General features: G+C 38.1%; 1 protein-coding gene and 1 long non-coding RNA gene across 2 annotated transcripts; both read left to right on the forward strand.

Annotated features, from left to right (window-relative positions):
* The first annotated feature begins 1,255 nt into the window (after positions 1-1,255).
* Positions 1,256-10,375, forward strand: LOC122074643 (CST complex subunit CTC1). The gene is made up of 16 exons (XM_042639560.1): positions 1,256-3,073; positions 3,183-3,301; positions 3,401-3,475; positions 3,558-3,636; positions 3,789-3,851; positions 3,959-4,036; positions 4,219-4,419; positions 4,731-4,835; positions 4,971-5,252; positions 5,354-5,890; positions 6,037-6,684; positions 6,776-6,867; positions 8,341-8,545; positions 8,701-8,818; positions 8,973-9,301; positions 9,927-10,375. Exons 1-16 carry the CDS (start codon positions 1,946-1,948, stop codon positions 10,095-10,097), a joined length of 4,230 nt encoding a protein of 1,409 aa, XP_042495494.1. The 5' UTR covers positions 1,256-1,945; the 3' UTR covers positions 10,098-10,375.
* A 2,195-nt stretch (positions 10,376-12,570) lies between these two features.
* LOC122074644 lies at positions 12,571-13,893 on the forward strand. Its single transcript, XR_006139009.1, has 2 exons — positions 12,571-13,371; positions 13,449-13,893. It is a non-coding gene; the product is annotated as an uncharacterized LOC122074644 (long non-coding RNA).
* The last annotated feature ends 197 nt before the right edge of the window (positions 13,894-14,090 follow it).

Here is a 14,090-nt window from a genome sequence, read left to right on the forward strand (position 1 = left end):
ATAATGTCCACGTCACTTTTCCATTTGGCACAACTGAATGATTTGCTTTGAAATTGCTAAGAAGAATTTTTCCCATTTATTTATATTTCACCCAATTAACCATGGGGTAACATGAACTTTCCTGCATGTGAGTATAGAGAGCCTTCATTCCATGGATCTCTATCCTTGTGGTTCTCATTCTCATTCTCATTCTCATTTCATCATATAAGCCTTACTTCATTTTCATTTATATCTGATGTGAATAAAAATTCTCATTGCTTTACTTTATAATAAACAATATCGGAAAATTTACTCATTTGATACAATAAAGTGAGAGACGAAAAGAAACATACACATACCTTATTAAGGGATCATGTAAGTCTTCTTGGTATCAGCATAGATTAGTGTCAAAGGAATCTCAACTGTTTTTTATCTACGGGCATGGTTGGTCCTTCTAGTCAACAATCTCGATCAAATACTTAACATAAAGGCCAATTGAGATTGAAAATTGGAGTTGGATTCTGATGAACCATTCATCCTTGATTAGACGATTCCATAATTTCAAATATCAAAATTTTCATGCCAATACTCAACTCAAGCAAATAAAAATCACAAAAAACAGTGTAAATTAGAGAAAGAAAGAAAGAATCCTACCTGGGTGTTATATGATTTATATTTTTTTTTATTTTTAGAGAGGCTATCTGAGCAAGCGAAGTAAAGGAGTGCACCAATGATTTATGATAAGACAATATCTTATATAGGGGTGTCAATCGGTTGGTCCGGCTCGGTTTCGATCCAAGTTGAGTCGGTTTCGGTGTGGGAAAATTGAAACCGAAACCGAACCAATAAGGAAATTATGGTTTCGGTTTGGTTTTGATTTCGGTGCGGTTTGGTTTCGGTTTATCTTCGGTTTCTTAAATCGATTTGTAACCGGGTTGGTTTTGGTTTTTTGTCTAGTTTGGATTCGACTTTCCATACAAATGTATACAAAACTATGCAAATTTTGATTTTTTTAATGAATTTTGGAGTGTTTCGGTTTCTTACCGGTTTGGTTTCAGTTTCGGTCTGGGTTTTGAGCCGGTTTTGATTTGGTTTCGGGTTCATTTGGTTTCTGGTGCGGTTCGATTTGGTTTTGGGGTTGCAATACTCCAAACCGAACCGAACCAATAAGGCTTCGGTTCGGTTCGATTCGGTCCATATTGTTATCGGTTCGATCTAGCCGGTTTTACTGGTTTGATTTAGGAATTGACACCCCTAATCTTATATATGTATATATATAAGAGGGTAGCGATGTCATTTCCTATGAGGTAGACAAAAATACACAAACAGGTGTTAATGTACCTTGACCAATGGTTAAGGGAATCTTTTCCCTTCACATCTGTTTAATTGATGAAAAATTACCTAGATCTACGAGATAAGAAAATTAATTATAAAATAAATAAGTTTAACTTTCTTTACAAGTAATTGTCTTGTATATCTACTGGTGTAGTTGTGTTGTAACTAATTTTTTATAACTGTTTTTGGTGGGAGTTATGAAAAAACGACTAAATTCACTTCCCATGAAATGAAAATTATGTTTCTAAAGATGCTTCCTTGTGCATTCCCATTGATCATACGTATTTCCCCTTAATTTTGTTTGTTTCGTAAATCTGAAAATTGTCCCTTAATTAATCTGATTATTGAGTTAAATCTTGACCTTGGAATCACACGGCCCGAATTACTAAGATGCGCCTAATGCATGAGATGCATCTTATGGGGTTGCGGCTTGTGACATACGCATCAGGGCGCATATTAGGGTTCCATTTGAATCCCCTTTTCCCGCTTCGGCTTCGCGGTGTAACGGAACACTAAAAAAGCCGCGAGAACCTTCATACGAAAGGACAGAAGATGCAGCGTTCATTCACTCAGTAATGAGCTTGGATCTTCATTGTTAGGTGTTTTTCTCTTCTGTTCTTTAATTCAATTCATGGAAGGCTTGAAGATCATATCGATTTCACATCTCCTTCAACGATCTCGTCCTCTAACAGGTGCTTCCTCTCTTTTCTCTCCTCCTTCAACTTCGGTTTCTTGTATTCCGCCTGAAGCGAATCGTAGACAACGATCATCTGACGGAGAGACCACGAAACCTGATTCTGAAGAAAACTCTAGCCGTAGAATTCTATGTCCTCTCAAGTACCCTGCGCTTATTATTGGAACCCTAAGTCTCCCTTCCAGCGATGCCGAGTCTACTTCTAATCAGCTCTCTTGCGGGTTGAGAAACAGTTGCTTTGTGTTTTCTGATGGTGTTTCTAGGGTTTGCTGCGCTGTTCTTGACCTGGATATTAAGATTATCGGCAAGCAAATCCATGTTCTTGCCTGGAATTTCATTCCTTTCAAAGGTGGTGGTGGATTCTTGGAGATTATCAGATGGAGCCTTCCGAATTCCTTCACCGAAATATGTCGATTGTCCCATGCGAATGCGTTTCTGTTGGCTTCAGGTTCACCTGTTCAGAAAGAGCATTACGAGCCTCGTTCTTCTGTTTGTGGCAGATTAAGATCGGTCAGCCCTGTTTTTGCAATTCCATGCACTGTTAAGGGTAATAAAGATTCCGGCAATTGCTCTAAAGATTCGAGAAACTTGAGTGGATTCCTTGCGGAAATAATGGTCTGTGAGTGTTACTTATGTACTTCCAAAGCTCCAGTAGCTTTGCTTCGGAATCCCTTTCAGGGACACAGTTTTCATTCTTTCAATCAACCCGAATTTTTATATTTCTGTGGGTCTGCTTCGTCTTGGCATCCTGTTCTCTCTAACCTTCTTGGGATTGTAGTCTTGCTCTCTGGTGTGAAGAAGAAACAGATTTTCAGCGGAAAAGAAGAGCCATGTATAATGTTCACAACTACAGACAAAACTGTGTTGCATATACCTAGGTCACCTGTGGGAGAGTTGCTATCTGGAAGGAGTGAAATCAAAGGGAGAGGTGAGTCTGGTGTGTATACTGGAGTTATCACAGGTGTTTACATGCAAGGAATGGTTGTTGAGCTGGACGAGAAAGTGTGGCTTTTACTAACTGATCATATTCCTTTCTTACCTCATTTTATGAGGCTGGGCGCTATTGTAAGTTAGTCTACTTCGTACCATCACAATTTTTTCATATTCGATCATATATGTCGTATAATGTCCTTGTCTTTTCACTTTTGTTTTCTCAATGCTGGCTTTGTGTTAGATATCTATGAGGAATGTTCACTTTGTACATCCCAATTTTTCTTGGTCAAGAATCCTCTTGCTTGGGGCTTGCTGTAAGACAACCATCAATGTGGAGTCATTTTCACCCTGGGAGTCTCAGTAAGGACTGCTGATTTAACTTTTATTCTTTTCTTTCGAGCATGCTTAGCCAGTGGATGAGAGATCATATTGGAAGGAAAAAACAATTTCTTGTTTCAGGTGTCATATTCGGCTGCAGACACAAAGCTTGTTGCATAAATTCATTGGGACTTTGTCATTTTCTGCCAGATTATGGTGGGTCTGTTGATGAAGCTTTTGAAGATTTTAGGAGATGCTGCATGCTACTAACTGCCTCGTCTTACTATTTGGATTGTAGGGTCTTACTTACAGTCTCATGTTTCAGAAAAAAATTTGCTGGCATCTTGTCAGAGAAGAAGATTCTAGGATCCAAACATGTAATATGCCTGCTTGGTACTCCATTGATTTGATTCCCTTGACCATTATTTCCTATTTCTTTCTGGAGTTATTTTTTCTAACCCCTATTTACTGTTGTTTGATTTCTGTAATATCTGTGTTCTATGCTGTGGACACTTGACTGGTGTACCAGAAAGAAGGATTGGTTCAGACGTATGCTAGTTCAGCACTACCTTCATCTGTTTTTCGACTTCGGGTAAATTGGTAAAATCAAAGTTGCTTAAAATTACATTTAATTCTGGATATATTGTTACAATTTTTCTGGCATGCTGTTTCATATCTTAGTCTCTGATTCTTATGCAGCATGGACTATTCATGGAATTCAGTAAGCACAATCAGAGCAGTTGTGGTAGTGAGCCAAATGATGGGTACTTGAAATTGGTAAGTTAGAATTTTCATTTTCATATGCCTTAAAATTCCTATGTTCCTTCTTGTGAGTAGAAAGCTTCCAGAGAGCTTGGGATGTAATCTGGAAGCTCAGTGGTTTGATCTCTAATATGGGCCTTAATAATTTCAGATAAAATAGTATTTTGAAAAAATTTAATGTTTTATTACATTTTCAGGTGGTGCCCATCACTAATTTTGTCAGCCATTGTGAGGCCATTTGGCTGAAGGCATTGTTACAAATGAATAAAGACCCTGAAACTATTAGAAAGAGCAACAATTTCGGTCTCCAGCCATGTGAAGGGAATTCTTATGGGAGATTAGTCCGAAGGATTATATCAAGTGAAGATCTTGAGGTGGTTCTATTGGGTAATCTAGAGGTTAGTATCAATATTGAATCGAGGATGTGTGTGTTTATCAGCATATTTATGGATGGTGTAGTATGAATATTTGGTGCATCTTGTTTGAAGAAGTGGTCAGATTGATTTTTTTTGTGTGTGTGTGTGTGTGTTTTTTATTTTTATTTTGGATATCTGTGTGAATTTTCTGAAAGTAAAAAAGAAAGAAACCTAGCCAGGCTTTCCCTTAAAACTAACTTTTCTAGGTGGTTCATGTGTACATCGGGGGGCCAATAACTTGGCCAGTCTTAAACTTCCATAAATTTTATCATGTGTATTTTCTGTTCCTTCAGATTTCTCCATCTTCTGGGAGGTTGCAGTTGACTGATGCAACTGGCAGCATTGAGGTTGTGGTACCAGATTTGCCGTCTAATTGGGATGTCAGAAGTATATATGAGGTGATGGTTGATGATGAGTTGATACCTACCTTCCTCCCTCTGTTCATATTTCTAGACTGTTGCTCCAAACAAGTATGGATTAAAATGCTACGTATAAACCTCCTTTCTTTCCTCTTAACTCTGTTGTCTTTTCAGGTTAAACACTATACTGTTGTCATAGAAGGCGTACCTTCACAATTGAGTTCTTTCAGCTTGCTTAGAAATGAGTCATTTCCATGCAGAAGTATCTTTGCCCATGTTTCATCTATGAAAGAGAGAAATAATTTTGCAACCTATGTACACTTCCATATGAGCGAGGCAATTTCCCTAAACAGTCAGTTTTCTTCTTGTATGGATTGGAGTGGCAATCCCAATATACTTGAAAATGGGCCATTCCGCCTGCTCCTGGTGACGCACAAGTTTCCTGCAATGCAAAACGTATGTTTCATTTGGCTCTTTGTATGTAATTACTGGCATTAACAATTTTATTTTCTCCGTTTTATTAGTTTTAATTTACTCCATTTCATGTGGTGTTACAGTTTCAAGGTAGATCAAATATTTCAAAGAGCTTAACCTCGTTCGCTGAGGCCATAATCTTGCCTTGGGATTTGTCTCTTCCTCTGGAAAATGAAAATACCTGTCCAAATGAATTTTCCAATTTCAAACTTAGAGAATGCTTCCAAGATCATGTCAAAAGAAATTGCCAGGATACTTCTTCTAACAAGAGACCTAAAATTGCTCACCTGTTGGGTAGGGTGTTAACTGCAGGACCAATTGATGGCTTGAAAAAAGATGGAGATGAAACATATAGCAGTGGGAGTGATTATGGTCCCTGCTCGGAATTTGGCAGTAGCCTGAAATCATGCAAATTTAGCCGTAGCCAGAAATCATGCAACCTGAATTATCCTTTTGCAATGCAATGTTTTGTCACCGTTCGAAGTTGCAATGATCAGAAGCCAATTGGGTCAGGAATCTTGTATTGCACAAACCCCAATGCATGGGAGGGCTTATTAATTAAACAAAGTTTGCAGAAAGTTGTACTGGAGTTCAAGTCTGAAAGCCTTTTCAAGTATCAGGTTTGTCAGATTTTTCTTCTTTATCATTACCTGTCAACACGGTGAATGTGTTAAAATGGGGTCATAAATTGCAAACAGACATTGTAGAAAGTCTTCCATATTCTTCTTTGTAAGATAAAATTCATTCATCTCCATTTATGTTCCAGTCATTAAGAATTGGTGGATATTATATCTTGAAGTACCCTGAGAAAGAGCTCCATTGTAATCTAAGGGATTGTGGATATGGCAGCTGTGGTAAAGTTCTTATCACTTCTGAAACGCAACTGTGGAGTATTTATTTCGCCTGTGATGAGGGTCCTTTTCAAACTAAACCTGAGTGGAATCGCCCTCCAGATGTTTCTTCAAGCACTATTGATGCGAATCTGTCTGAAGGTTTTCTTGAAAATGAACTAATCTTTCAGAGATCTGCAAGCCAAAATTCAATCTCCTGTTCAGATGTCCATCTCCATCTCTCTGCTGATGCAATGAAGCACTTGAAGCTATGCACTGCAGCAGTGGAAGGGTTGGTCAGTCCCATCATGGCTCCAGCAGAGGCTGTTAAATTCTCTGCATTCATTATGACCAACATGACTGTTCCAGTGCCTTCTGGAACCCCTGATCATTCTTCGAAATTACCAGAAGGGGATTTAATATCACTACATGGAAATGTACTTGCTGTTCATAATTTGGACTGCAGTTCTCTTTGTGCTCAGAAACTCTTAGGTTGTGAAGCAATGGGTGATGTTCATCAGTTGTGGTTCTTCCAAGGAACATCGGACAGCATTTGTATTCACATTTTAGAAGGCTGTGACATGGTAACTGAGCATTTCCCACCTGTTCTTTTTCTTTCTATGATAGGATTTGAATATTAAATTCAGTGGCTTACTGCCTATTGCATTCGATCAGGTGAAGATTCGTGGTACCCTATGGAAACATGCTTGTCCTATTGGACTGGGACCAGGAGTAACTGCAACCTTTCACCGTGTTCTTGTACTAGGGTATGACTTTTCTCCAATTCCTTCTATGCTTTAGACTTTGTAAGTTAGCTGCACAAATGCTATCTGTTTTGCTAACTACCACTTGCCAGTGTTATGTATGCATTAATATGGTTCTGATAAATGTCCATGACTATCGACTTAGTCTTGGTCCACACTGTTATTTTCTAGAATTGTTAGTTGTGAAAGAACTGAAGGCATTTGTGGTGCTGGCGTTTCATTGTTATTATGGTTGAAGTATCTGAAGTCTCAAAACTGAACTATTTCTTTTCTTTCTTTGCTGGGTCATGGATGGCCACTATGCCCCATGCACCCAGCAACTGAGGTCTCCAAACATTTGTGTAATTCTATATTTTCTTTGTTTTGGAAAGACATAATATCACATACATGCTATGTAGGCATGTACCCGTTACTTGAGTAAGGAGATTTCTTTGGTGTGAGGTGGTGCTTTATGACCATAGAAAGAGGATTTTTTATTCTGCAAAAAGAATGGCCTACAGGGTTCAAATACTAAGGTAAGAAAACCATGCATGACTTGTAGTTGAAGAATTTACAAGCCAATGGAAATTATTATACAAATTGAAGAACTCAATAAAAAAACAAAGTCCGGGTAGCAATTGAATGCATTGGAGGTTAAGCTTGTCAGGTGATCGCTCCATGTGTTTGACTTGGTAGATAAGCTCATCACATGATTTGGATTCACCTGATTGCTTACATCTTGAATGAAAAATTTTCAGTCTGAAATTTGTTCCATCATTTCCTGATAGACGATTGTTAGGGTTGGATTGCCTGGCTGTGTTGCATCCAATCGGCCCGTCTCCTGGACTTCATTTTACAGATCCCACCAATTTCTAGTATGTCATAGGTTATTAATCCTTCTTGATTGTAATCGAGGGAGAAACTCATGCCCATTGGTGGTCATCCTTCCTCTGAAGCCTGAGCTACACTGATTGGAGTTCAGTTGCATGCCTTAGCAGTTAGTGGTGAGCAACATAATCTCAGTAAAGAACCCTACCTGACCAAGAGATTGTGATTGGATCAATCTATTTCAGTTGGAAGGCAATCCAACTTGGTTCATTAACCTTAGTCTTTGTTGTCAAATGATTATTTTGTTTTATCCCACATCAAGTAATGTGTTGAACTGACCAAAGAAGATTTATTTTCCTAAGTCAACCCAGATGGCTGAAAGATCTCTCCTCATGGCCTATGTACTGAATTAACAAAGTGATATTGGCTCTGGTGTTCCATCTCCTGCTTTAATCTGTCAATGCTACAAATAAGGAATATTTACCTATATTGAAATTGAAATTATGCAGTCATGCTTTTGCTCAACATATGAAAGTTTCCATAGCCATTACTTCTATAAATGGGTTGTTTTAGTTTTTGGTTGAAATGGAGTTACTGTAATATTCCAATAAAAGGGGATTTGCTGCATTTGTCTCTAACAATATCTTAACTTTCATATGCTTCTGGCAGGCCGAATGAGTTGATGTTGACACCTATTTCATTCATTGTGATTAACTCTATAAAAGAAGTTCTTTCTCAGCATAGTGACATGAGTTCCCATCCAATATCTACTCCAGATATTTTATTTGATGCCCTACAGGACATTGTTCCATCAGGCTTTATCCCTGAACTGATTCATTGCCTAGAGAGTGGGTCAATACAGTTACGTTGCAGGGTATGTCGCGCCTTGCCTCTGGGTCATTTTTCTAAACTAATTGTGCTGTTTTATTTTGGTATTTTATATTTGGAAAAAAAGGTGCTGGTCTGTTGTTCAAGCAGAATCTCTTGCACATTTATCACTGATTATAATGTGCCCATTGAACTTGATAGGTTGTGGCTATACGTGTCCTAGTGTTAGAAATGCGCAAAAATAAATTTGAGAAGCTACAAACAAGGGAGCAGTCCAAGAATCCTGCTGTAAACATCCCACTTGCTGGTTTTGTTTTGGGTAAAGCCTGGACTTGATCAAGGGTTCATTTTGTAATGGATCATCTTTTGATTATTATCTCCTTTGATATATATATGTTCACCCAGATTTGCCTGCATGTTTAGTAAACCTTTGGAAGTACTAACCATTTCATTTCTCCCATGCATTTGTGTAGATGATGGATCATCCACCTGTTGTCTCTGGGCCAATGCAGAGAGAGCAGCGAAATTGCTAAGGCTAAATGAAGAAACCTCAGTCAGTTATTTCAGTAGCAGTTACTCAACGTTGAGGTCAGGAAGCAACAAAGTTCCAAGCTCCACCATTTATCATCTGCAGAAGATTTTAAAGAAGCACAAGAGAGTTGCTGTGAAGAACCAAGGGCCTATGCTTGATACATCATGTCGAGAGCTTTTGTTTTCTGTCGCTTCAGACAAAGTCTTCAGCAGCTCAGATGAGAATGTCATCAAGTTCATTATCCTCAATGCTTGCTGTGGTGCAGTTTTGGTGAGTTCCCTACTTCCCCCCCCAAGAATCAGAGAGAAATGTTCATAAGGTCAAATATTTTTTTTCATTCTAAGCACAACTCAGCTGAGTCAATGTTACTGTTGGTAATCATTATAATTTCATGATACAAAACTGCACTTAGGAAAGTGGATTTTTATATTTTTTTTGCAATATAGCCAAATATGTTGGCTAATTTGTTCTCTCAGTCAACAAAGAGTTTTTCATGTCAAACTCTGCCAATGATCTCTTTGGCTTCAGCAGTCAGGCACTGACTCCATATGGAAGTTCCCAAGTTCAGACCTGAGGATTAGGAGAGCTGTAGTCCATTTGCCATCAAATGTTGGGCATGTTATCTTACAGGCTGGCCTAGCAAGTCTGTTTTGGATGCCTTGCGACATGGTGAATCAAAATGCCTTGTTGGGAGCTTAAGTTTGGTCATTGAATTGCAGTGGCTTGTAGACTCTTCTGGCTGGCTGGAAACATAACTCTGTTGCATGGGTTTCTGTGTATGGACACCCAAAAATAAAATAAAAATAAAAGAGGACAAGGAATTACACTGCATCAATTGGCAACAAATAGTGTCTTCTGAATATTTGATAGTTCATTAATTCAATTCTGTTTCTAGAGTGTTCTCGGCAGTGTTATGGATTCAACTGCTGTTGGACAGCTGGAGATGGATCTTGCAGAAATGGAGATGCCATTGCATCCAATGCAAAATATTTGGGCTAGAGATATTCGGTATACAGATTGTCTGACTGAGGCAAGGACTATAATTCAAGAACTTTTAGTCAGGTAGCAGTTGTCCCTTTGTAAATTAATCACATTTATTTTTTTTATTTTTTTGCAATGCTATTGCTGCCTTACTAACCTGATACAGTGAACATGGGAGGGTCTAGATAGTTATGTCACCTTGAGGAAGAAAACTGGTGTCATGTGAATCTTGTGTATTCTTCTATTCTGTTTTTCTGTTTTATTTTTTTCTTCATGCCAATGTTTGTGGCATGTTAATGGCCCCACTTGGTTTATCATTGCAACTTGCTGGAATTCAATGTTTTAAGTTATATTTTGTTGTAATTTTCTTCTTTCCTTATGGCTGCGTTTGGTTGCAAGGGAAATGGGAAGGGAAGGGAAGTGAAGCGATTTTTTTTCTCCTTTTGAGTCGTTTGGTTGCCACAGAAGTGAAGTGAAATTAATTTACCATAGTTGTTTGGTTGGATGTAAAATTGATGTGAAATTTTAAAAAACTAATAATCCAATCAAACTCTTCAAAAGAGATGGGGGGAGAGTACTTTTCAATTTAGAATCCACCTAGCTCCTCAAAATTTATATTGGTTATGTGAATCCAGTCATTCAATGTCTGTATCAAATCAAATCAAATGTCATCAGATATCATGTTTTATCACTAACCAAAATAAACCATTTCATTCTATATATTAAATGAATGCAACATAAATAAATATTGAAAATAATATAAAAGATGATCACAAAGAAAACAGTAATAGAGTACAAGTAATAACAACTGAATGGCTTATTCTAAAAATCTTTTGGTCACAACAAACTCAATAGGTCAGTAATGTTCCATCTGGCTCAACCCCAAAGTCTTTTTTTCAAAATAAATCCAATTGAGTTGTGTGTGTGTGTGTGAGAGAGAGAGAGAGAGAGAGAGAGAGAGAGATCGTTGAGAGTCATGAGCGGGGTGAGAGTCGCGAGATCATGAGAGTAGGGTTTTTTTTTTTCTTCCTATTTTGGTGGGGAAATAAAAAGGGAAATTTTAATGGTTAAGTGAAATTTTTTTCATATGTAAAATATATTTCCTTTGCAATCAAACAATGAAATTTATTTTTTTTGGGAAAAAAATTCCGCTTTAATTAAAAAATTTGCATTCCCCTTGCAACCAAACAAAACCTATTGCTTTCCTTTTCTCCATAGCCATTGACATGCTCACAAGGATCATGCCTTGACCTGAGTCTTGAAAGGGAGGGAAGGGGGGGGGGGAACAAAAGAGCATGTGCCTCAGTAGGACTGTTGGTCGCTCAAATTAGAATGAGACCTGGGATTCTGTATTTGCTTCCTATTAAATATTGAAATCTTATCAGATTTTATCCTGATATTTAATTTAACTATTAATCGTTTATTTGGACCTTTGTTGTGTAAATGAAGCAGACATAGACCCCAAAAGCCTTTAAAATTTTAACCGAAGGAAATAGATTTCTTATAGTTGATACCTAACCTGTGATCATCGGGAGTATTTGTTTGAATGGATTAGGCTGGCTGCTAGTGTAGATTTGTTTGCAATCTACACTAGGTCACTTACACAAAGGGCATTCCCCATGAATGCTATGCAATTTTGCAAGGGATTGTCTTAGTCTTAAACACCCCATACCGATTCCCTGTAGGAGCCATGTCAAAACCAGGAAGAAAGGGCACCCCCCCCCCCCGGCCCCACAAATTCAAAATAATAATAATAATATAGCAGGATAGAGTTTTGCTGAAAGGATCAGTTGTGATTATCTTTTGTTTAATGTTTCCAAATTTATTGTAATGCATTCTTCTATCAAAAAATAAAAGTACAAACAAGGATATAGGTATTGAAGGCATGGATTGAATGCCACTGCCAATCCCAAGTCAACTCGGCCAATGCTGCGGTATTGGTAAGATAGTGTTAAGAGGCCTAAGTCTCAGATGATACAGCTGATATGGCAAATTCAATCTTGATCCCTGGATCTATTATCATGCAGCTTTGCATTGCCCAGTCACTCTCCCTTAATCTCAAGATTTTTAATTTAATTTTCCAACAATTTTTTACTGTCAAGGGTTGGAAAATTTTACCTTTACAATCCTCCAGAATATCAACCAAAGAATTATAATTGCAGGTTCACTGGGTGATGACATTCCTGATGAGTTCTACATGGAAGGAAATAAAATTACAATTAAAGGAAACCATATTAGACAGAACAAAGGATCCACCGGCTTGTGAAAACTTAATTTACTTTTTCTAAGCGCTAGCTGTGCCCTAATTTGTTGGCCATCCTATTAATTTTATATTTCAATTCAGGGCTGTGAACACCAAGCCCTTGACTAAATATTGAGATCCTAAATTCAATGATAAATGATTTTTGGGTTGGGTTGGGTTGAGGGCATAGTTAATAAAATACGCATATAATACGTGGATTTTTATCGTATTCAAATGTTTTAATTAAAAAATCATAATTTGATGTATTAATCTAAAAAATTCATATTATACACATATTCTATAGGTGTCCGTATTAATACATTTAGTTTGAGAAACAAAATTCAATCCCAAAAGTCAAAACATCATTTTTCGTAGGTTTCTTGATTTTAAGAAAAATGTGAATGACACATGTTTTTCTTTCTTATTTTATTAAAGGATATTTACTGTGCCACCACTTGAAAAATGTCATAATGATAAGACCACCTCCTCTCTGTTTTATCAAATTATTCTCAGATGTTACATATATATTCACTGTTAAGTGAAGTGTTGAAATGACTGTTATACCTTTGTCATTAAGACCACCTGACCTATACTTACCTTCACCGAGACATCAAACGCAGAGGCGATTGTTCAAAGCATCGGAGATCACAACGGCAACGGTGACGGCGACGACAACGGCCACAGCGACCACAACAAACACCGACAGCGGCAACCAGTAAGAACTCACGGCGACCGATCAGATACCCAAGTCCATTTGGGCTGGGGAGCCCTAATATTTGGTAAGATTAACTCACTGACTGTAACCGTTCCATTTTCCGGCGTTCCGTCTATCCTGAAAATTGGTTTTCCCTCGATCAGACTTCCTTTCCCTCTCTCTCTCTCTCTCTCTCTCTTCGATTCCTTTCTTCCCAACTCACCAACGACTCCTTTACATGCTCTCCACTTCTCTCTCTATGCGTCTCTATCCAAATCAAAATTCCGTTTCTTGTGTCGAATGCTACTATTCCGTTTCTTGTGTCAAATGCTACTCTCACGCTCTCATCCATGGCATTTCTCTCTCTACTGATCGTTCTCTCCCTCTTTGCCGCCGTTTGTTGCCAATCGTCACCTCCTAAAGGTACTCCTTCAGCTCTCACATATTCTTCTTCAATTTCAGTTTCTCATCACTCCGTTTCGTATTGTCTTAATTTTCAGGGTTTCTAATTGATTGCGGCGCCACCGTTCCATCAGTAATCGACAACCGGCAATGGTTACCCGACGGCAATTACGTTTCTGCTGGGGTGCCCAAAACAGTATCCATTCCGGTTCTTCTTCCGACTCTTTCCACTCTCTGCTATTTCCCTCTTCTTGTCGATGCTCAACGGAAATTCTGCTGCGTTGTTCCGGCGTACCGAGGTGAAAAGCAACTCCTTCGGACTACCTACTTTTATGGGGGAGATGAACGGTGTAGATCCCGCCGGTGTTTGATCAGATTGTGGATGGGACGGGCTGGAGTGATATTATCTGTACTGTATTATATGGGTATTTTAGTTATTTTATACCCAACCGTTTCTTTTTTATTAAATATAAAGGTATTTTGGTATTTAAAATAAAATATAGTAGCTGACATCAGCATATAAGGTATATTCCTTATTAGTGATTGACGGTAGGGGGTCTGAGAATAATTTGATGAAACAAAGAGGTGGTCTTATCATTGTGGCATTCTCCAGGGGGTGACGCGGTAAATTTCTCTTTTATTAATTACAACTTCTCTTTCCATATTATCGCCCCCTCTCTCATTTGTTACGTTATACCCTTTATTTAACTTCATTTCAAACTCATCCTAAATCTATTAAT

Source organism: Macadamia integrifolia, chromosome 3, assembly GCF_013358625.1.
Source record: "Macadamia integrifolia cultivar HAES 741 chromosome 3, SCU_Mint_v3, whole genome shotgun sequence".
NCBI classification, from domain to species: domain Eukaryota; kingdom Viridiplantae; phylum Streptophyta; class Magnoliopsida; order Proteales; family Proteaceae; genus Macadamia; species Macadamia integrifolia.